Source organism: Podarcis muralis, chromosome 10, assembly GCF_964188315.1.
Source record: "Podarcis muralis chromosome 10, rPodMur119.hap1.1, whole genome shotgun sequence".
In the NCBI taxonomy this organism is placed as follows: Eukaryota; Metazoa; Chordata; class Lepidosauria; order Squamata; family Lacertidae; genus Podarcis; species Podarcis muralis.
Genome location: NC_135664.1, coordinates 6,951,035 through 6,975,558, shown reverse-complemented (window position 1 = coordinate 6,975,558; position 24,524 = coordinate 6,951,035). Strand labels below are relative to the sequence as shown.

Genomic DNA, 24,524 nt, shown 5'->3' with positions numbered 1-24,524 from the left:
AGAGAAATTATTTGTATAAGGGAAGGCATCACATGGCTACCAATATTCACTTGCCTTGATCTCCACCCCCCTTTCTTTACTTTGAGCACCACAGAAGTGTATGGATAGGTAAAGGGACCCCTGACCATTAGGTCCAGTCGCGAACAACTCTGGGGTTGTGGCGCTCATCTCGCTTTATTGGCCAAGGGAGCTGGAGTACAGCTTCCAGGTCATGTGGCCAGCATGATTAAGCCGCTTCTGGCGAACCAGAGCAGCGCACGGAAACGCCGTTTACCTTCCCGCCGGAGCGGTACCTATTTATCTACTTGCACTTTAACATGCTTTTGAACTGCTAGGTTGGCAGGAGCAGGGACAGCAACAGGAGGTCACCCCGTCGCGGGGATTCGAGCCGCCGACCTTCTGATCGGCAAGTCCTAGGCTCTGTGGTTTAACCCACAGCGCCACCCGCGTCCCCAGTGTATGGATAGCCTGCAATAATTTGCTGCTGAGCAGCGACTATCTGTTCCAGAGTAGGATATTTCTAAGCTTTTTATGGAAAACGTTATAGAATTTATGCCACATTTTCTCTTTGTGAGAGGCAGAATGGTGGGGTAATTGTGGTTCTGGTGAGTGACTTGTATCAGCCCACATGACATGTATTTTCACAGCAACCCTCAAAATGACAACTACCTGCAACCCAGCACATACTTTGTTTAAGCAGTTTGGATAGTTCAGAAGGAATTAATGACTTGTTTACTGTCCAATTACTGTAGAGGAATAGTTTAAAGACTGTGATATTAATTCTTCTGTACTTTGCATTTTCTGTGTTAGGAGTGTGATTTGTATCATGAAACTGATCTGCAACTAGAGTTTCTGATATGAAAGTAACTGAACATAAATCAGGAATGATGTTTAATACATAAGTTGCAACAATCGTCAAGTTAGGCGAGTGTTGCATTAAGAACTGTCACAGATAGGTTTTACAGTATATCCTCTACACAGGATCTGCATCTGTTTATGCACATTCCAAAAACAACAACAACAACAACAACAACATTGGGATAATATTGTTCTGTATTTCAAAGAAATGCCATTTGATTTTCATTCAACCAGTATTATTCTTGGCTGCCGTAAATCTAAGATGCAATATGTGTACATTTAATATGCATCAGGCAACATGTAAAACATGCAGTATACTTCCCATAACTAGCAGCACAACTGAATTTCAAAGATCAGATGGAGCCCAGGGACTGCATATTACCAGCACAATGTCTGCCATTACAACAAACAGGGTTTGAGTAAAAAAAGATTCTGCACACTTCAGGAACCCTGGGAGATGCAATGTTTCCCTCTGTGCACAGAAGAAAGACATTATGCTGCTGCAGTTAAAAACACTGAAGTAGTTCACTATGGGAGAGATTCAGACACATTTCCTTCATTAAATCCTGCTACTAATGCTACCACTTCAGCCTCCAACACCTCTTCTTCCCAGTCTTCTCCTTCTGACCACTCATGGTTGTCTCAACATCACTCCCTTCTTCCCTTGGAAAGTTCCTCCCAACACTCCTCTGTGTCCAACCAGTCCATGACAGCTAAACAGACATTTATCCTGAGCTTGTATAAGGCAGCTTGCTATGCTCCTGAAAGGCAGGATATAAATGTTATAAATAAATACATTTGCCATGCCAGATGCATGCCCTGCCTTGCTGCCAAGCAGCAAAGATCCCCTCATGGTTTGAAGAGTGACACAGTAGCTGGGCTGTAAGAACAGACTGCTGCAGGGGCTGACCTCCCTTCACCAACCGCCTTCTAGGGAGATGGAGAACCATTTGTCTTATCACATCCTTGCCACTTGTCCCAGGCCGTGGGAGATGACAATGACTGTGCTCTCTTGGCTGCTGGGAAGAGGCAGCAGACTTTATGCTCGTCTTTTTGCTTCCGGGGCCAAAACAAGCAGGAGTCGGGGGGGGGGGGAGAATCCTGCCCCTGCAGATGTCACTAGCGCTCATGTAACCTTGAGACTTGACAAATGTAATATGATTTGTATCGGGATGCCCTTGAAAACTATCTAGAGGCTGTCATTTGTACAGAATGCAGTGGGCTGCTTCCTGACGTTGCGTGTGTCTGTCACTAGGAGCGCATTACATCAGTGCTCCAGGATCTGTGCTTCATTCCCGTAGCCTCTGTCCCCAGATGCTGGTCTTGGCAAAGACGGAATAGGTTGCATTTTGCACGCGTTCATAAATCTTACGAAATATATATACATATTAAAAGGGGGAGAAAGACAATAAGGAAAGCAGAAATGGCTACAAAAATAATTATTCACAGTAGGGTGGGGGGGGGAGCTAAAAACCAAAGCTGGCAGGCGATCGGGTACATCTCTTAACATACCAGTCGTGAAACTCACGGGGTGACCTTGGACCAGTCACAGCATCTCAGCCTAACCTACCTCACAGGGTCGTTGTGAGGATAAAATGGTGGGGTAAAGGACCACGCATGGCGCCTTGAGCTGTTTGGAGGGAACAGTGCAATACAAATGTAATAAATAATAATCAGTGAGAGGCTGATTTGCATTCATGAAGCGTAGGAATTTCTCGTGTCAGCAGATTAAGAAACGTTTAAATGAGGGAATCTGTAAGATATTTTTTGCCACTGTTTCCTAAGGTGCAACTATATGCTATCGAAAACTCAGGGCTGTCACCAGAAATGTTAGCCCTATGTTGAATTCCTCCCTGCCCCCCATCTATATCGTGGTATAGGAAACACCCATATTAACTATTTCAGGGCATTAACTGCACATTATGGAGGAGGTGGGGTGGAACTCCATATGGGCTGCCAATTTATTTATTTTTTGCAGTACCCCATATTTCGGATGCTGTAATCCCGCCCTAAGAGTGTTCTGCTCATTTGTACAAACAGCCCCTTACTATGACATAAAAATAGTGTTGTTTGACGTGTTTTGAGTAGTGATTTAAATGCTTCTTTTTACCTGAGCAAGAGTAGAGTGCTGTTGTTTTTCTGAGTATGTGCTGGGGGGAAATGTTAGCTCAGAGTATTCTGTGTGTGAGCTTTAATGCATGTGACTCTTTAAAATGAGAATCAGCAGTCAGCGCCATCTGCATCTGCAGGAGAATGCTTCCTGTTGTTTGAAAGCCACATTTTTCCTCTGTAATTTGATGTGTTTCTGTTGTGCTAATGCGATACAAGAACTACCCAAGGAAAATGAAGAGCAATCTCGATAATTTCAGGCATTAAGTGAACTCAGTTCTTCACTGGAGAGAGAGAGACTTACACTGGTTTGAACAATGAAAACCCAGGCCTCTCTCATCCTGAATACCTACTCCCAGGGCTGTAGCTGACATCTACAAAAGCCAAGAGAGGGAGAAGGGCTATTTTCTTGTGGCAGGTCATCTCTTGGGAGACATCTTGAATGGAAGCTGAAAAAGAGATGTATCCTGGTTTTAACAGTCATTACTTCCATTTCCTCCATTTTCAGTAAAAAGGATTTGAAATCCATTTTTTCCTCTTCATGTGACTTCTTACTATCAGTACTGTAAGCAACTAAGCATTTCTCTCCATCTTTTATTATTTTGTTCAGCACTTGAGGTGTCTAGGAAGCCATCTCATTTGTTTTAAGGCAGACCTGAAACCATCTCGCTGGATATTTTTTTCAATTAGGGAGGGATGGATTAGTCAGTCTATTTCCAGTATGTGCCAGTTTTACATATTTCCATTCATTCATATGTCTATTCAATCCACTTTCTGCATCAAAATTTTAAAAACATGGAAGTTTTCATTCTTTTCAAATTTATTTTTTAAAAATGCATTTATTATGACTTTTAGCCTAAAATATATTTTTTAAAATCAAAAGTATGCACTTTATATGCATTTTAATATGTTTTTGGTGCCAAGAACCATGCTCCCAAAATTGGAAAAGTGTGAAAAATGCTAACTGCACGATGATAAGCATTATGCTCCCAAATCAGGTTAACTCATATAAAAATGTGAATTGAGTGAAATCCTTGAACACTGAAGCCTCTAATTTCTTTGGATGTAACAGAGTCTGGCCTAATAGAAAACAAAATGATCGCCTCCCTCCTCCCTGAGCACATTTTTTGGGAACTATTTCTGAGCATTGAGCTTAGGAACACTGTTTCCACCTGGAACAGCTAGAAATGCACTACCACTCCCTCTAAACCAAATATTAATATTTATTTGTGTCAGGGCTAAAGCTTCAAATGAAATGCAAGATGGTAATAAATCTGAGGTTATAAAGTAAAAGGGAAAATGCATGCAAATGTCACATAATGTCCAATAGAGAAGTAGGTTTCTTCGCCTCTGCTAGCTGTTAGGGTTGCCATATGTCCAGAATTTCCAGAATTAGAATACTGTCTGGGGACATGTGGACCTACAGTGTCCAAATGTGGCCATGCAATGTCTACAGTGTCGCTTTTGGCGATTTTCTTCAACGACTTTGGGCAAAACTAAAAAAAGCTCAACAACACTTTTGGGTTCAGATCTTTCACTTTTTGAAATATGGCAACCTTAGCTGTTACGTGGTGTGACATGTAATCAGTTCCCTATCATTTCTTCTTTCCAAGTCATCCTCCCCATAAGCTGCTCGCCCTGCCCAAGTTGGGTTCCAAACACAGGGAGTAATTTGTGGGGAGGACAATTGGGAGTAGAAAAGCAGTTCTCCCTCCTGCTTCTCAACTTCACCCTTCCTGTTGCTGGGGCTCTCTTACACGCACTTCAATGCAAGCAAGTTCTAGGAAGCCATTCATTCACAACGGATGACTAATGGCTGAAGTATAGATGTGTGTTGCATTAGATATGGCGCTGCTCTCTTGGATATTTAATTATGGATATGCAACCAGTTTATGGTTGGCTGGCAAGTACCAGGGTCAGCTCCAGCTACAACAAAGACCCTTCCTCTTTTAACTACAACGACGTAGTCATTGCTCAGAGCAAAGCCAAGTCAAACACATTGTCTCAGGGCGAGCACAGAGCTACTTCATAACAATCTGCCCCAGAGATCCATGCCATTAAGGCCCAGTCCTGTTCCTGTATCTAGAGCCCTGCTTTTCATCTGCAAAGCCATATTCTGGGTTCTGTTTCTTTGTCACCCCCTAGTGTATTGAGTACTCACCAGGCTCTCAAAGAGAGATTTGTGCGTACACAATGTGTTTTTTGTCATAGGCAGTTGGCTGTACAAAACATTTAAATACAATAGATGAAAGGTATTCTTATTCTGTTCTATGGGTTGGAGCTGCTCTTGAAGATCAGAAGAGGTTGCCTATAGTGATTAGCAAAGGAGCATTTGAAACAGGAGTATTTCCTGTGCTCATGAGCACTAAGTTGCCAGTCTTCTTGCATAAAATTCTGTCTGATACATTGAAACTAGTAAAAGTGATACCTAACTATCCTGTGATTAAAGGTAGCCCTTCCCTTTTCCAACTCAACCATTTAGTTTGGGGGGAAAACTCCTTCCAACGCACCTGTCAGAAACTGGTTCTATCAGTTTCCTTTTTCAGATTTTAAGAATTTGACAGAACTCATTCACCATGTAGCATGAACGCAAGAGCAAAGAGAAGCACAAATCTTTTGTAGAGTTATATTTTAAGAATGCCTACGGCTGTTTTGTGGACAAGCTGTGATGCAATTTTCCTTTCTGCTGGGCAGCTTTTCAGTTTATAGTGAGAAGCACTGGGTTTGCTCATTACATGGCTGCAATCTTGCCGGTGACCAGGCAGCTTAAATCCAATTGCTCATAAAAGAGTTTATGTTTGTCTGGATTGTGATGGAATGTTTATTATGTAAGTTTGCTTTTAGAAACATCATTCAGCATTGGTGACCAATGGTAGGGCATAAGCCAGACATCATGAAACCTAATTCTTTAGGACTCCTCCTTTAATCATACTTAATATCTTGGACACATTTCTGCTCCCTCACCCAACATTAAGTTTGCTGTTTGTGATTTGGTAGATCACTATTTTGCTTTGTGCCACTGATTTTACCAGATAGTGCACATCACAGCCCTTGCACCTGATAAGGGTCACTGAATGAGGGTGCTTACCTACTTTGTGCTCACAGCAACCCCATGAGTGTGCAGTGATACCATTTTAGAGATGGGAGGGGAAAGAGCAAAAAGCAATGTTTTTCCAAGGGTAAGCAGCGAGTTTATGGCTCGTGAATCCAAATATCAGAAGTGTAACATAAAGAAGAAAATTATTTATTTTAGGTAAATCAAAGTCGAAAAACAACTACAAAAACTACCACCAAGTAACAAGTCAAAACTAAAACCGTAACATCAAATGAAGCAATGTTACAATCTTAAATAATATATTTAAAAACATTTTAAAGCCATGCAGAATAAGAATGTTTTCACTACCAGCCTAAAGGCCATCAGAAATGGAGCTTCATCTCCTTTGGGAGGGAATTCCACAACTGGGAAGGGGGGCTTCTACGGGGGGGGGGCTGTCTTGTGTTCCAAGAGGAAAAAAGAAAAAACTTATCAAAGTGCCAATAATAAGGATAGTCCTTGAAGGAATTCATTGTTTCTAAAACTTGTTGGACAATACCAACATTATGGGCACCTTGTCTCTTTGGTTTATTCTTGCATTCAGTGCCTCCCCCCCACCCCGGTTTTGCTTTTGGGACATATTACAGGGCTTCCAAAAATACCAAGAGGCTCCAAGATTTCTTGAAAATGCCACATTCCAGCTTACTAAATACATAGCAATCTAAGTAGCTCTTTAGAGTTTAAATTAGTTCACATATACCAGGCATGGCTAAACTTGGCCCTCCAGCTGTTTTGGGACCAACTCCCATTATCCCTAGCTAACAGGACCAGTGGTCAGGGATGATGGGAACTGTAGTCCCAAAACAGCTGGAAGGCCAAGTTTGGCCATGCCTGACATACACCATCTCAATAATCCTTACAACGCTTATAAAAGGTAGGTCAATTCTATTGTCCTCATATTGCAGTTGGGCTAGCTGTGGCCAGCAGCATACCTGATTGCCTAAGGTCACTAGGTGAAGAGATACAACTTTAACCAGCGACAGTCTACCTCACAGATCACATTCTGTGATCACTATGCCAGTAAACTGTTCAGTATGCAAAATATATGTAGATATACAGTCGTACTTTGAATTGAATCTGTTTCAGAAGTCCATTTGACTTCCGAAAACATTCAAAAACCAAGGCGTGGCTTCCAATTGGCTGCAGGAGCTTCCTGTACTCAATCGGACGCTCAACTTCCAAAAAACATTCACCTACTGGAATACTCACTTCCAGGTTTGCGGCATTTGGGAGCCAAAACATTCAAGTCGCAAGACGTTCCAGGACCAAGGTACAACTGTAGTTCATTACTATCAGCAAGGCAAACATATATTCTTTATTGGCCAAGTTGTCATTCTCAATGTTTGGGTTAGGTGTAAACTTCCTATCATTCTTAGAACAGGGATACAAGTTAGAGTTGGGCTGCAATCCTAAACTCACTGACTAGGGAGTAAACTCATTTAAACACAGTGGGACTTACTTCCAAGTAACCATGCATGCATACCATTACACATGACATCATTCACTATCTCCTTTTATGAAAGCCATTCAACAACAAAATCAAGGTTTTAAATAGTAGTTATATATGTAATCAATATTCCATAGGTAACCCAAATATAAGCAACACAAGGTAGAGTATGGAATGTAAGAACATGATTTCTCTGCTGGAAAGGACCCAATTGTTGCTGCTGTGTCAGTAGAGAAACAACAGAGGCTTGTTCTATTATTTATATGAATTGACTGATTTGGCAGGTGCCACTGCAGTAAACCTTTCTTGATAATGCAGAGAGAAAGTGGGAAAACAGGGCACTTGCTTTTCTTCAGAATCAAAGGCAACGGCAAGCATTTCAAAATGCTCATGATGGCACATACAGAGAGGCAAGTGTTATGTATTGAAAAGGGCAGTAGAAATGCAATTTGAGTTGTGCACCCTATGAAGTAGCAGTAGCGTTCCAGAACAAGTTTATTTTATTAATACAGCGCATGAATGATTACTCTTGCAAGTATTTCAGGTTGCTTGGGAATTTCATTGCTCAACATTTTCAGATTTTCACACCTGCACTTGATGAGCTGATGTTTCTAGAAGCGGATTTTTGAGCAAAATAAATGTACCCCTTCTATGTATTATGCTGTAATCCCACGGTGTGCCTTTCAAGGTGAAGAGCGGAAAGGACTGGCTGCAATGTGAATTTAATGATACAGAACACTGACCAAGCCTGTTGGGCCTTGCTGTGATTTTGACTTTTGTGTATGAGAATGTGCCCTAGAATACACACAACTTTTCCCTGCATCAGAACATTGCAGGGGGAAATTGGGGTGGCGTGAACAATGAAAAGTGGATTGTAAAGAAAGTAAGTAAATAAAACTATAGTAGCCAGGCAGCTGACTTTCGGGGACCTTATCTGCTATTGCTGACCCCACCATGGAACTCCTGCTAAGTTTCCAGAGAGCTCCAGCATTCCCATGATCACAAATTGAAAACCGCTGACCTGTGATATTTGGCTCTGAACAAAAAAGCTTTCTTCAGAAATCTTTAGGGTTGAAGAGACTCAAAATCCTTTGGCATGTTCAAAAGCAACAAGCCAATGCCTCCCTGGAGCACCAATTGCAGTTTGACTTGATTACCAGGTCAAGACATATTTTCCCCCAAGGCACCAGTCTAATTCCTATTAGCTGTGACTGACCTGGTCAGCTAAAGCTGACACTGAAATTAATAGGAGTGTGCTACTTTCAATGTTAGACTTCATGCCAAATTATCCAATTTCATTCTCGTTGCCCTTGCTAAAAAGGAGGCCATCTCACGGAGATCAATAATGATTAAAAATTATAGCATTGTTCCAAAGCCTAATTTGGGGGCCAAGGTGGAGAATAGCAAATGGAACCTGTCTGTATGTACAGTACCTATGTTTGTTTGTTTTTTAAAATCAGTTTTAAAATAATATAACCACTAATCTTGGATATTTTATTTGAAACCTTATTGAGTGCTGTTCTTAAATCCTGAATCTTTGATGTATTTAGTTTCTTAGAAATCCTGAGTTTCCCATTTTAAGAAGATTTGATATATGACTTAAGTCCAAAATCCAGAAGGAGCAAAGAAATGAAATCCATGTATTTAGTACTCACATAGTCCCCCCCCCAATAGTGTTATGATTCCCATGATTTTCAGAACTCTCTTGAAATTGTTAGCACTAAAAACTTACTTTAGTTTCATCCACAAAACTTCATTCAGTATTTTGGCCAAGCAATGACTAAGGCTACGTACGCTAGTCAAATTCCCACATGGGTAATCCTATTGTGTATTTGTCTCTGCTGCTTCAGACGAAAGTAGTGTAATTGGTTTTTCAGGGTAAATTTATTAAGAGCCATAGGAAAAAATCATACATTTTAAAGTCCCACAAAAGATAGGTAAAATGTAAAACCTATTCACCTTCATTGCCTTAACTAGCAAGCAACAGTTGTCATTGTCATATTATCATTTTATCATATTTATTTTTTAAAAAAATCCAAAAAGCATGTGGGAATATTGGTGGAGGAAGACTGCTTACTTTCTAATCAGAGCTGTCTTCCTTCCAGAGCTCCTTCTAGAGCACCAGCCAGGTATTTTGCCAGCTATATCTGTATTTCATTCCAATACACAGGAAATATCATAGAATCACTGAGGCCTCCTAACCCAGGAAAATAACATTAATGACATTATAAGCATTCTTACTGTTTTAGCTCCCACACATACCTGGGCAGCTTTCCATGCTCTCAGCTGCGAAAAGTCATGGAGAATTTTGTATAAGTTGGAAAATCCATTACAGCTCTGACAAACATGCATCCTTAGCTATGGTATTAATCTTTAGATCCCACTCCAGATGGTTGGGTTGGATTTACTATGTAATAGCTCTTTGTTCTTCAAGACTGAAGCAATGTTTGTATATCTCTTCAACATACTGGCCTTGGGAACTCATATCCATGATATTTTAGGTGAGAATCTGTCGTTTGCTTTGTTGTACACATAAATAAGGCAGATATAACTGTTTGCAAAACCTCCTGTAGCCATCTTTAGTTGTTCCTCCTTAATCCTTTGCAAGTGCCAATTATTGTCAGTAATTTTGCTGAAATGAAGAACCTTGGGGGGAGAATAATTCAATCACCTTTCATGCCCTATTCGGTACAGCTAAGGGAATGGAGGAAGCAATATGATTTTTGAGCCACCTGTCCTGGCACACCTAGGAGACAAAAGAGCCATTGGCAGAGTTTAGAACAGCCTTGGGGCTGCTGCAAGTCATATTCGTTGCAACAAACCCTCAGAGACTGCCACATCACTAGTCAAAGATCAAGCAAAATACTTTGTGCTGCAACAAATGCTTTTTCTGCTGCTACACTTCCTCTCCCATGGATCAGGGAGGAGCGACAAAGATTAGCCAACACCGCTCAAGCAATTCCAGGCTGTAAATTAAACCCATGCCCTGATTATGTACTGCTTTCAGTTCAGTAACCAACATGCTACTTTGGTCCAGGTCCAAATGACCTGGCAAAGGGATGAGAGGTCTCTCTGCAGTGCCTCTGGATGCCTAATGCCAGAGAGCCTATACTTTACTGTCTATAAGACCCTGTGCATAGGCTTCAGAGCCTTGACTTTCCCCCAAATGCAAGTATTTTGTTTTTGTAAACATTCTTCCTTTAGAAATGTATATGTGTTAAAACCATTAAAGGCCTCTCCTTTGTTCTTTTACCTTTCTTGTTTCTCCATCTCTCTTATACAGTAGATATTGCAGGGAAGAACCTGTACATTTGGAATAATGGCTTGGCTGAATAAAAAAATTAATTGATTAGCAGCTTGTGTGGCCTATTGTTGCTGCTGTTAATAATGTGGCAGATATAGAGCGGGCCTAAGAGAAGGCTGGGAAGATTCAGATTAAAACCTCTGCTCAGCCATAAAGCTTATGCTGACCTTGAGCCAGTCAGTATTATTCATGCTTCCTAACTCACAACACATTATTATGTGGTTAGGACATGGTTGGGAAGAGAAAAACATGAAGGCCCCCCTAAGCTGTTTGGAGAAAGGACAGGATAAAAATGTAATTTATTATTGTTAATTATAAGAAAGATACAAAAAAAAAATAGACTGGCAGGAAAGGGATGGAAAAATTGGTTTCTATGCTAGGCACAGAAGAAGGCATAGCATCTCTGTCTCTCCTTTGCAGTACCTAAATGCATCTCACCTGCATGCAGTTCCTTGTCACCTATGGTTACGAAGCTAGTGATTAAATACAAGGCTGTACTAAACGCTTCCATGCACATTTATTCAGTTAATAAAATTTGAGGGCTGGATTCTGACAAAGGCTGCATTCCTGACTCACCTGGGTATAAGCGCCACTGAATTCAATATAACTTACTTCTGAGTAGACATAGGTGGAAAAAACGGTGTGAAAATGCAAAAGCCTTTTGAAAAATACATTGAATTTGGCAATGCTCACTGTCACCATCTAGTGTCACATTTGTATATTGCACTTTACAGCACAATTAAAATGTTTTATTTGCAGCTGTATAGCTGAGTCAGTTAGGAATGTGCTGTAAGTTAGTCACACTGAAATCAGGATGAAAAGTCAACCACAACTAAGTTAAGTCCCATTGGTTTTAGCAGGAACTAGGAGTAACCAACTTAGTCTAGATGCAGCCCTGGGAATGTTACCTTATGTTACATCCTGCCTTTAGGCCAAAAAGAAAAGGCAAGGATAGAGTGGGTATGAAGAGATGTCTCTTTTCATACTATTAGAACTCAGGCTCATTCAGTGAAATGAATCAGATGCATCTTCAGGCTGAACCAGAGGAGGTGATATTTCATGGTGTTCAGGGTTAACATGAAATTCACTGCCACCAGATGTGACACTGCCCACTATCTTAGATAGGCTGGATAACAGTTTTTATAGGTAAAGGGTAAAGGGACCCCTGACCATTAGGCCCAGTCGTGACCGACTCTGGGGTTGTGGCGTTCATCTCGCTTTATTGGCTGAGGGAGCCGGCGTACAGCTTCCGGGTCATGTGGCCAGCATGACTAAGCCGCTTCTGGCGAACCAGAGCAGCGCACGGAAACACTGTTTACCTTCCCGCCGGAGTGGTACCTATTTATCTACTTGCACTTTGATATGCTTTCGAACTGCTAGGTTGGCAGGAGCAGGGACTGAGCAACGGGAGCTCACCCCGTCATGGGGATTCGAACCGCCGACCTTCTGATCGGCAAGCCCTAGGCTCTGTGGTTTAACCCACAGCACCACCCGCGTCCCTAACAGTTTTTATAAAGCACACCAAATGCTAGGTGCTGCAAAGAAAGTAAGTGAAATTGTACTAATGCTTTCTGTAGGCTTACAAAGTAGACTAACTGCAAGAATGGAAAAGGGGGGACAAAGTGTTTGAAATGAAATTTATTCCAAGCCCAATGCATTTGGAACAAATCCTTATTTAGGGACACCTGGAGTTTTTCCTCTCTCTTGATGACCACGCTGTCTAAAAAGGGTAGACCATGGGAAAGCAGTGGGTTGGGAAAGGAAGGAAAATAGGTCTAACAAAGGTTTTTTGGAGTGATAGCTAAGCGGCACTTGCTGACTTTGAACACTTCTCCCCTTGAATACCAGATGTTAGGGAGGGCTGTTACCTTCATGCATTCAGAGGCACCTGGCTGCCCACTGGTATATACAGCATACGGAAGTAGATGGGCCCTTGGTGACTGTCTGATCTAAAAAGGCCCTTCTGATGTTCTTATAAAAATAGTTTCACGCCAGAGCTTTAATGCTAAGCAAATATCTTCTGCAGCCCAGGTGAAAGCAGAAACCATTATCAGCCATATTTCCCAACTTAAAATACAGGCTGGGGTGAGGTGAGGTGAGTAAATATTTAGCTACGAACATCATAATTTAATACTACTTTGCATGTATTTAATGTATTTTACCCAGGAATTCTTAAGAACCTCTAGCCCACCATAACACAAATTATTTTTTATGTATTTTTATTAAAGATTTTCTTGGTTTACAAAAGTACGTGCAATCTCTTTCTCTCTTTTCCCCCAAGTAACATATTTTTACAGATCAGTTTCATTTGTTGAGACATTAGGAAGAAAAGGGGGAAAGAGGTGGAGGGGGGGAGGTGAGTGGGGGTGGGGTCGGGTCAGCGTCGCTTGTGCAGGTTCTCTGCTGTTCACTTGTGTTCCTTTATCGGTGAGAGAGGTTGGGGTTGGCCTAGGGTGTGCCTGTTCATTTGTGGTTGGCTGTGGTAGTCTTTGTTTTCATGTGTGAGTGGGGTGCGTGGGTGTTTTGGACCAGGTTAGCCATATTGATTTCTATGCTGTTGGTGGATTTTTGTCATTGTCTTGTTGGGCTATGTATGTGATAAAGAGGAGCCATACCGGGGTAAAGGCGTCTTCTGTTTCATAACACAAATTATTTAAGCATTATTGTCAGCTGGTTAGAAAACAACAACAATGCCCCAGTCTAGTTTTCCTGTTTGCCTTGAACAGCAGCTTGATTTGCAAGTGAACCATTTCACAGCACGGACATTTCACCTGCTAATTGCTTTAGCTCAAACTGCAGTTTTATCTGCAGCTACAGGGATGACTTCAAATGCTACCCAAAGCAGTAGAATGCAGTGTCAGATATCAAATACGTAATTTGATATCTTTTGTTGCAGCAACTTTACTTCATCTAACAGTTTGCAAAACTTTGAGTTCCATGGGACTCTTTGCAGGCAGAATGGAAAAGCAAATCTTTCCCAACCAATTCCACACACCCCTCCAAAAAAAAATTACGAATTTAGAGGTCTCTGGTTATTCCAGATAGATAGCATGTGCTGCTGCTTCTCCTCCATATATTTTATCTAGAGAAAAGATATCTCTAGGATAGCAGCAGGAAGGTTAAAGGACAATTCATTCAATGGCTGGCAATTTGGACTGCTTTAAAAGAGGATTATAAATTCATAGAATATAAGGCTGTCAATGGATACTAGGCACAATGGCTATTTTCTACCTGCAGTATTGAAGGCAGCACACCTCTGTATATCAGTTGCCGGGAATCACAATTGGGAAGAGTGCAGTTGTAGTCAGGCCTGTTTATGGACTTCCCACAGGCATCTGGTCAGCCCCTGTGAGAGCAGGATCCTGGACTAGATGGGCCTTTGCTCTGTTCCTGTAAGATTCTTCTTATGTCCCTTAAGCACACAATCTCTTAATGAATTGCCAAGTGAGTCTGCATAACATGTGTAATAGATGAACAACTTCCTTTCTGCTGCAGGAAAATACAGCTATCAACACTGCAATCCTGTTTAAGTAGCTGGGAGTAAACCCAATTGAAATGCATACATGATCACATTGTAAGCCATGTTGTTGTTGTTGTTGCTTAGTCATTTAGTCGTGTCTGACTCTTTGTGACCCCATGGACCAGAGCACGCCAGGCACTCCTGTCTTCCACTGCCTCCCGCAGTTTGGTCAAACTCATGCTGGTAGCTTCGAGAACACTGTCCAACCATCTCATCCTCTGTCATCCCCTTCTCCTTGTGCCCTCCATCTTTCCCAACATTAGGGTCCTTTCCAGGGAGTCTTCTATTCTCATGAGGTGGCCAAAGTATTGGAGCCTCAGCTTCAGGATCTGTCCTTCCAGTGAGCACTCAGGGCTGATTTCCTTCAGAATGGATAGGTTGGATCTTCTTGCAGTCCATGGGACTCTCAAGAGTCTCCTCCAGCACCATAATTCAAAAGCATCAATTCTTCGGCAATCAGCCTTCTTGATGGTCCAGCTCTCACTTCCATACATCACTACTGGGAAAACCATGGCTTTAACTATACAGACCTTTGTTGGCAAGGTGATGTCTCTGCTTTTTAAGATGCTGTCTAGGTTTGCCATCACCTTTCTCCCAAGGAGCAGGCGTCTTTTAATTTTGTGACTGCTGTCACCATCTGCAGTGATCACGGAGCCCAAAAAAGTAAAATCTCTCACTGCCTCCATTTCTTCCCCTTCTATTTGCCATGAGGTGATGGGACCAGTGGCCATGATCTTCGTTTTTTTGATGTTGAATTGTAAGCAATACCACCAATCAATAAATCTCCTTTATAGGCATAGAAAGAGTGTGTCATGTACATGGGTGAGAACACAACACAGGTAATGACATGCATTAGAGAGAGTCAGGAGAAATTTTGAAGCCCCGAAGAAATAAATAAAGATGTGAAAAAGAGATCATCTGCCTCACTTGAGCCCATTCAGTTCCCTTTCTTTTTATAGACGCGCTTAAAAGTTATCTTCTGATTCAATAAAATTTAAATAAAATATGAAATATATACCTCTTTGTGCTGTGCTCCTGTTAACAGCTGGCATTGAAATTTCCTGGCATGTAGTCTTTTGTCTGGAATTCACAATAGCTTGTCCTTTTCATGACTATTGGGATTTGTCAAGCATATGTTCTTCCGTTTAGAGAATCCACCTAACGTATGTACTCATCACCATGACAGGAGTCCTCTCCTAAAGACATAATGCTAATAATAAGTCTCCCCAGTTATACATAAACCAAAAACAGTGGGCAGTATAAAGCCAGCTGTGAGCTATACAGTGGATGTTGCTGGAGCCTTATAGATGTGGAAACTTCTTTTCTAGTTAGGACTCAATTATGCATACATAATTTTGTTTGTATACCACCTTTCCATAGTTCAAACTTTGCCCAAGGCAGCTTACAACATTAAAAATAATAATCACATAAGTACAAACAGTCGTCATAAGCAATAAAACATCAAAAGTACACAACCAAATCAAACAATTTCCAGGTTAATCGTAATAAGATATAAAGATGCAAAAGAGTCAAGGAGTTTGTTCAGCAGCCTCAGCTTTTGCAGCTGGAATCAGATATGGCCCTGCCCCCGCCCAAGCCAGGTGAGAAAAGGCCTGCAAGACAAGGAGTAGTTCTTCCAGGACTCACAGCCAAGGCGGTAAAACTCTGCCAGTAAAACAAAGTCTCTCTGAAACCATTGGTATAAGTTGCTGACGGCTTCTAGGAGTGACAGGTGAGAGCTGAGTGCAGGGTGGGAACCACAGATGGACAAAGTACCCCAGAAGGAGCACAACCTGTCATCCATCAGAGGTAGTACCCCTCCCCTTACACCCTTGTATGCCTCCTTCAAGCAACTTCTGCAGCCAAGCTGGTGCCAAATGTCTTGCTCTGCTTTCCTTTGGACCACATCAATGAGTCTTGTCCTCTGGGCAGCCCAGGAGCTCCAGACAGGCTGCCCAGGTTTGTACCCCAGGGATGTCACTTCAGTGCTGCTAATGCAGTGATTTGACTCCACTGGCACTCCATTGTCTCTTGAGGAAGACGGATGCCAAGACAATCCCATATTAATAAAAGGGGGGAGATTTAACCAGTGATAGAGTATGAGGGATGGATAGGAAGGTTTCTTGATGATATCATGCAGCATCAGTCATTTAGCCCTGGACATAGCTGTCTTCTGCAAAACTTTGTGTTGCTGTTGGTGGTGGTGATGTCTTACACATCTTGAAGCTGGAGATTAATAGGTACATTTGGAATGAATTCTCAAAGAGCACTTGCATGTGAGCTGTAATCATGCAAAATGTTATGTGAGCATAACACTTACAAAGCTATTTCAATTTTGTTGGAATGAACCTATGCCTTTTTAAGCGAAAGGGTAATATGTTCTGTTTTCACATGCCAACACATGTCTTTATTTTCATTTGTGCTTCCTATGCACCAATATTCCTATGATAGTGAATATTGATGGGGGGAAATGTCACAGTGAGCTGCTGAGCTGCTTTCATCACACCACAAGGTGTACATCTGAAGAAGAAAAGAAAAGAAAGTTGCACTTTTCTTCCACTCAAAGGAGTGAAAACAGTATTTTAAATAGTAACAAAGACTACTTTCGGTGAAGGGTAATTTTTAGAATATTGTTATTTGCATTTTTTTGAAAGTGGTATTAATTCTAATAATCAAATACAGTTGGCTAATGTTTTCTTTTTGATGCTCAGATGCTGTGACTAATCCTTCTAATAATGACATGAAAGAACATAATGTGCTGGTAATGAAATCAGTGCGCTTTTAAAGTTAGATAGTGTGCACATCAGCAACCATGCAATGTTTCTGCCAGTATGGATAAACCGAGCAGTTGCTCATAATCTTCTTCTTGTATTGCTTCTGTAGTGGAAAACTGCATTTTTATTACATTGTATAGTATTATCTCAATCTGCAAATGGCTTTGGAACGCAAATCTCAAATCCCATAGCTTATTGGGGTACATTTACAGAACTCAGGTATAAAATTTTCAGTCAAAGTAATTGTGGATCAGAGAAAGATTAGACCAAAGACCTTTGGGGAAAATTACTGCTCAAAATCTGCCTTGAGAGTAGAATGGTAGCAGATGATGGAATGGAGAGTTTCTGGAGGAGTGAAACAGACAAACAATGGAGTTGTGATCTTGGAGAAGTGGAATGAAACCACGGACAGAGACATTAAAAACATCTTGAGATGGCAGAGGCAGAGCTGAGAGAGAGAGGATCCTGTGTACAAGTTGAATCCAGAGGAAAAAGTCATCATGCCTCTGGCAATTCTTCTGGAAAAAGGGTGGAAGAAGCGGGGAATGAACTTTCTAAATTATGGTGGAAAATCATGGCCAACAGGAAATGGGATAGGAAGTTATGGAACTGGCTTTGAATGAATAACATCTAGCGATAATAACAATTGAAGGGCCACTTTGGACTTTTTGTATGGAAAGGAAAATGAATGAACTTGAGATGCTTGGGGTTGAAGACTGGGAAAAGACCACCCAGCAGATTGAAGAATAGCTGGATGTTACCTTGGAATACAGCTGGATACCATTCTGGAGTGAACACTCTGATGATAATGATATAATTGATAGATTGAGAATCAGAAGTCCTCTTTAAGTTTCTATCTCTCCACTCTCTTTTTATTTCTTGTGATTTTATTTCTTGTGTTTTCTTTTTCTCTTCTTTTATCCACTTTACTTTTGCTTGTGTTTGGCTTTGTTTTTTGAGGTCATCTACTCTAGGTTAAAGGGACACAGGTGGTGCTGTGGGTTAAACCACAGAGCCTAGGGCTTGCCGATCAGAAGGCCGGCGGTTCAAATCCCCGCGATGGGGTGAGCTCCCGTTGCTCAGTTCCTGATCCTGCCAACCTAGCAGTTCGAAAGCATGAAGTACAAGTAGATAAATAGGTACCGCTCCAGCGGGAAGGTAAATGGCGTTTCTGTGCGCTGCTCTGGTTCGCCAGAAGCGGCTTAGTCCTGCTGGCCACATGACCCGGAAGCTGTACATCGGCCAATAAAGCAAGATGAGCGCTGCAACCCCAGAGTTGTCCGCGACTGGACCTAATGGTCCTTTTACTCTGCGTTAATGAGGGTACACACGGGAAGGTGATGGATGGGAGGGGAAAGACCATGTGTGAGAAGCAGGGAAGGAAAGACTTTCCAGGATGGGAGACTGGGAAAATAAAGGAAAACTTCCCTGGTGAGAGTTGGGAGAGTCCATTTCCTTTAATGTGAGACGAGGGTTAAAATCTTTTTTGTTGATTTCTTTTTTTATTTAGATTAATCTGTTTTTTATTGTATCATATGCTGAAAAGTTTCAATAAAAACAAAATTAAGACTTTGAGGGGTTGTTGTTTTTTAAACAGTTTTACCGAAGAGAAATTGTTGGTGAAAAGGGGAAAAAATAGATACAAAGTAAGAATTCCTGGATGCCAATAATTCTAATTTTATACCTGTTTTTTCAATGCCACCAACATATAGTAGCAGAGAATGGTTATCCCACAGAAATAGCAGAGATGGGTGCAACACAAAAGCTAAGAACAAAAAGCTAACACAACAAAACCATTCCCAACTCCCGTCTTGCTGTACTCAAACCTTATTTTAAACTGCCACTTCCCCCTCCCCTCAGTTACCCCCTGCTTACTCAAACCTCTGTCAATGTTTTAAACAGCCACTTTTCTCCTCTCAGTATTTTTGCATCCCTGCTCAAACCTCTGTTGTTTAAAACAGCCATTTCCTCTCAGTGATCCTCCACCCCAGTTTTACTTAAACTTCTGCTGTTGTTTAAAAGAGCCATTGCACCCTTTTAGTGTCCCTCCCTTCTCACTGTACAGTGGTACCTTGGGTTAAGAACTTAATTCATTCTGGAGGTCCGCTCTTAACCTGAAACTGTTCTTAACCTGAGGTACCACTTTAGCTAATGGGGCCTCCCGCTGCCGCTGCGCCGCCACTGCGCAATTTCTGTTCTCATCCTGAAGCAAAGTTCTTAACCCGAGGTAATATTTCTGGGTTAGTGGAGTCTATAACCTGAAGCGTCTGTAACCTGAAGCGTTTGTAACTCGAGGTACCACTGTACTCAAGCATCTCTTCTTGCATTCCTCAGCTGCCTCATGTTTTTAAAGATAAAACATGCAGAGCACTCAAATATTCCATTGTGTGAAGGTACTTTACTCATACTTCTGCCATTGTTTTACACCACCACTTTCCTCCTCTCAGGGTCCTGCTGTTGTGCAACCGACCTTCTCCTTTGCTTTCCTACCCAACCCTGATTTTATGCAAATCCACGATTGTGTTGCAGCACTACAAATCCTTCAATGAGGGCTGCACAATGACAGCGTTATATTTTTATGTATATAGGAAGAAATGTAGCCAAATCTCTGTTTCCCACATGGTTGCTCCTGGAACATCTTATAACCAAATAATCCCAAATGTTTTTTTGTTTGTTTTTACCATGTCTTCCGATAGCTGAATGATCACTAATGAAGTTGTTTTCCTTTTTTTGCACATGAATGCACATTCCATTTTGTGTCACTGGGAGTTAGCTACGTGAATCAAAGGAGAATTAGACCTCTGACGATTAAGCACTCAATTATGACAGCATTGTGGCATCTGGAGGTGTACTTTGTACCTACTGCATTTCAAAGAAGCAGAAGACTAGTTGTGCTGATTTACATTCATAATCCTCTTCAAAGACTCCTTTCAGCTCATTGGGGAAACAAATATTCTTTTCCACTTTCCTTTGGAAGGGGCTGTAGCTCTGTGGTAGATCACATGGCTTGCAGGCAAAAGGTCCCAGCATCTCCAAGCTGCAAGTCAGCGCTAACAAAACAGGGCTAAATCAAGGGTCAGGAACCTATGAACCTCTAGATGTTGTTGGACTTCAACTCCCCTCAGCCCCAGCAAGCATGGCCAATGGTCAAAGATGATGTCGGGAGGACCACAAGTTCCCCATCCCTGTGCTAGATGGACCAATAGTTTGACTCAGTGTCAAGCTGCTTCCTTAGCCCATTTCCATGAATTAACACCCTAATTTCTCAGGCCAGTGTGCACTGTACACCTATGCAGGTACCCAAGCCCAATACTATGGCACAATTCAAGATGACTGCCATGCAGGAAACCAGGAATGGGCAAACTTTTTCAGCCCAAGGGCCATTTTCCCTCTTGGGAGACCTTCCAGGGGCCACATGATGGGGTGGGGGGCAGAGCCAGAGACAAAAGTAGGCGGAGCTGTAAATGTAAATTTTATCTTTGTACAGTAGCTTCTCCACACTTCTCTCTATTCTGCATCAAGGCAAGCAAAAGGTATTATCAAATTAACCAGGCAAAAAATATACCCTAGGATGCTCAAATCAGTGAGGAGTGTGGTCTGGGTGGTGGTGTGGGGAGAGTCCTGGTGGCCACGTAGAGAGGCTTAGAGAGGTTTGCTACTCCAGTAGAAACAGTAAGGAAATCCAGGTTTGTGCTTCTCGCGTACTAATTTGTTTCTCTGCAACCACAGGGAATCCTGAGTCACAGCCTTGATTTGTACAGGGATGCCGTGCTTTACCCCAAGTTGGTGGTAGCAAGCGGTATAAAATCAGCTTACACCATCTGTTGCCAGCCATTATTCTTCCTCCCAGGCCACCCAGCAGACAGGCTAGGCATTTCCATGATTAGCAGTCAGGCTGTGCCAGTGATATCAGTGTGTCCCTGGCCAGAGGAAGCCAAATTAATGTAAACTGAAATCAAGATGACCAAAGCCAGTTTTCAACCTGTTTCTGTGCGCGTTTACCATCTTTGCCCTGCCCTTCTCTTTACCCTCTGTTGCAGGCACAACCAGCATGGAAGTTTTATAACAGTGTCTAAGGTGCTACATTCATTAAATGAAAAGAATGAACAAAGAATGGAAAATTCAAATCACATTATAATTTGAATGTGAAAAACATAGTTGTGCTGATTTGCAGCCCAGTAACCAAGCAGAATATATTTTCCCTTCACCCCACTCACATGCAGTTTTCATACACTGATCATCTTTTTTTATATATTCAGTGACAGATGTCCATCTTGAGATGGTGTGTCAGGTTTTAAACAGCGTTCGAAACTCCCATTGTTCTAGGCACATTTTGCGACAGGGAATTTCATTAGCGCAAGCAGTTTCTGAGCTCTGGGCACAGTACTGCACCTAAGATTTCAGATTAAAACTGCAGAGTGGAAGGAAAAGAGGAGCTTTTTCTGCCTCCCCACTTCCAGCTACCCTCTGAAGGCTGAAGAAAATGAACATAATATTTTAGCTACAGTTCATTCATTTTCAGCTTTCTATTCTTGTTATAAAAAAAGCGAGCCTAGACATTCCGTTGTGCCCAAAACCTAGGTTTAAGGTGCCATTTAGCTCCTAGCTTTCATATCTCAGTTTCTAACACTGGTTTTAAATATTGATATTAGCTGAATAGTGAGTTTCTTTTATTTTTAGGAATATGTTCGTTTTAAGAATTCATGTTTATTTACCTAGAACATACATTAAGTAGCTTTTTGATCAGTGAACTGATGGCATGTTCAAATGACTATCTGTGCTGCGGTCTCTACTTAAATACAGCGGTACCTTGGTTCTTGAACTTAATCCGTTCCGGGAGTCCTTTCAAAAACCAAGGCGTTGCTTCCAATTGGCTGCAGGAGCTTCTTGCACTCAAGTCGGACTTCTGGCTTCCAAAAAACATTTGCAAACTGGAACACTTACTTCTGGGTTTGCGGCACTGAGGAGCCAATTTGTTCGACAACTAAGCTGTTCGGGAACCAAGGTACCACTGTAATTGCCTTTGAGTGACTGCCGATGAGTGGAGAGGTATTTGTCTGACATGTGTATAGTGATGTGTATCTTACCATGCTCTTGGCAAACCCATATTTTCTGTAACCTAAATTAACTATTGTGTGCCACAACTGAGCTTTCTACATTATTTAAGTTTTTTTCTCTTTATATTTCCAGGGCAACAGCTACTCACAGGGGCCAAGTTATATTCAAGGATGCCTTAGCCCAACAGTTGTGTGAACAAGGAGGTAAGAGTTATTTTCATTTAGAATCTTACTCTTCCATATTCATTTGTAGTTGTAGACATTATTAGTACTTGAGGAGACGCATAGCTGATTGATAGACATAAAAGATCCAAAATTATTAAGGATGTGATTGTGTTGTTCTTCCATACTGAAGGATCAGATTTCAAGGTTTGTTCCCATATGCCTGGCAAAACACAAGCTGTTTGTTATTGAGCTTCTTGGTTGAAAAGACCTGCCATGACTTCCCAACTCTACTCAAGAGTCCATCTAGCATGAAGATGAACAGATGCAAAGGGCTTGTGATTTGCATAATTGTGTAGAAGAGAGAATTTCAACAGATGCAGATCTTCTCACACCTGCATGACAAGCTCCCTTAAGGCCCCATCTGCACTATATATTAAGGGCAGTATCATCACTTTAAACAGTCCTGGCTTCCCCCAAATGATTCTGGAAGTGTAGTTTGTTGAGAGTTGCTAGTAAGCTCCTCACAATTCTGAGTTTCCTGGGAAGAGGGATTGATACTTGAAATGACTAGATTAACTGTCCTATCTAGAACTCCATCGATAGCATTCAAACAAGTTCTGTTCTGCCTCCGAGGTATCTGGGATGCATTCTGAATACCTGCATTGAACCACAAAGCATCAAGTCCAATTTAGGCTGTAATCCTATACCCATGAGAAAGCCCCATGAACTCATTGGGACTTCCTTTTGAGTAGAGGTGTACAGGGAGCCAATCTTGGTTTTTTTCCATTTAAATTTAGTTTGTAGATTTGGAACAAGTGAAAGGTATGTGGCAGCCTCAGGGACATTTCAAGCACCACAAATACTTTATGATTTCTACCTTTCTCTTGGCATTGTTCAACATTAGGCACTGAGATATATCATTGCATGTTTCTTGGCATTTTCCATCAATCGATATAATCTTAAAAGGTTGTAAGTTCTGCATTTCCATAAAATTCCTGCTCCTTGTATATTGCATAAAGTCTACATCTTTTTATTAATCCAAATAAGAATCTTCTATTTTCTCAAGAGTAAACAAAAGCAAAGGGATGTGTGCCACTCAGCGTGGGAATCCTCATGTATTTACAATCAGGATTGCGTGCAGGTTTAGAGGCGAAGGGGAGGGGAAGACAGTTTATTTCAGAGCTAGGAGAACAACAAATGACTCAAGGTGGGGGGTGACCAAAAGGTACCCCTGATGCTGTTGCGGCTGCTGCCTATCTTTTTAAAGTCAGTTTCTTTTAGGGCAGGAAGCAAGCTGTGGAGATGCTTAAAAAACGGGGGAAAGTACTGGTCCACAACTTTTGCACAGGGCACCACATGGGAAGAAGAATCTGTTGGTTCTTTTCCAATGAGAACAAAGGGGCAAAGAGAGGAGAGGAGCCCTGCTTGTGGGCAGGAGGAGGAACTGAGGGTTTCATTTGTGGAGGAAGAGAAGCAGAGCATCACTGATTCTCCAGAGCCTAGAAAACATAGCAGACAAGGCTGCGGCAAAGGTTGCCAACAAGCCAGGGGAAAAAGCAGCTTGACCTGCTCTTGCACAGATGGTTTAATATGCAGAAATCAACATAATAGTGCTCATTTGATTATCTAATTAATCTTTTTGATGAAATGTTAGCACTGATATCTTTTCCCAATAGACCGAGTTTCAGAAAAGGTTCGCTTATCACACCATTGTTATGGTTGCCCACCCCAATGACATTCCTCCATTCACTTTTTATAAAAATTGCACCTCATTCTACTCCTTATTCTCCAGGAAGACGCTTTAACTCCTTCCAGATATTGGAGTAGTTGATATTCCTCTATGGACCGACTTTATATCCCTATTCCCAATTGCTATTAAATGGAATACAACCAAAGTAGAACCACTTATTCAACAAATATCAGAGCCACCCAAAATGTTTCCTAAGTCCACAGGAACGAATAGACTTCAGCAAACCATTTGCTCTAAGTTTGAAAAGCTCCACTTAAAAGGTATCTGATAAAACACTCCGTTTCTGAAAGAGGTCACTAGACGGCCTATGAATTGTCACAGCAGCAGAAGTCAATTTAAAATTCAGCTGATGAAGTTCACTACAGGAGTGGTTAACTCGTTACATAGTCCATAGATCCTGTTGTCACTGTTGCTTTAATTATTTGTTGCATTTGTTCATCACTTTT

The 24,524-nt window shown here is 41.6% G+C and overlaps 1 protein-coding gene across 2 annotated transcripts in view; it reads left to right on the top strand.

Moving 5' to 3' along the window:
- Positions 1-24,524, top strand: part of RELN (reelin) — a 304,253-nt gene that overhangs the window by 95,240 nt on the left and 184,489 nt on the right. For both annotated transcript variants that reach the window (XM_077935775.1, XM_077935774.1), the window contains exon 4: positions 22,297-22,367. In XM_077935775.1, the coding sequence (XP_077791901.1) occupies positions 22,297-22,367 (71 nt within the window). The remainder of the gene's footprint in view (positions 1-22,296; positions 22,368-24,524) is intronic.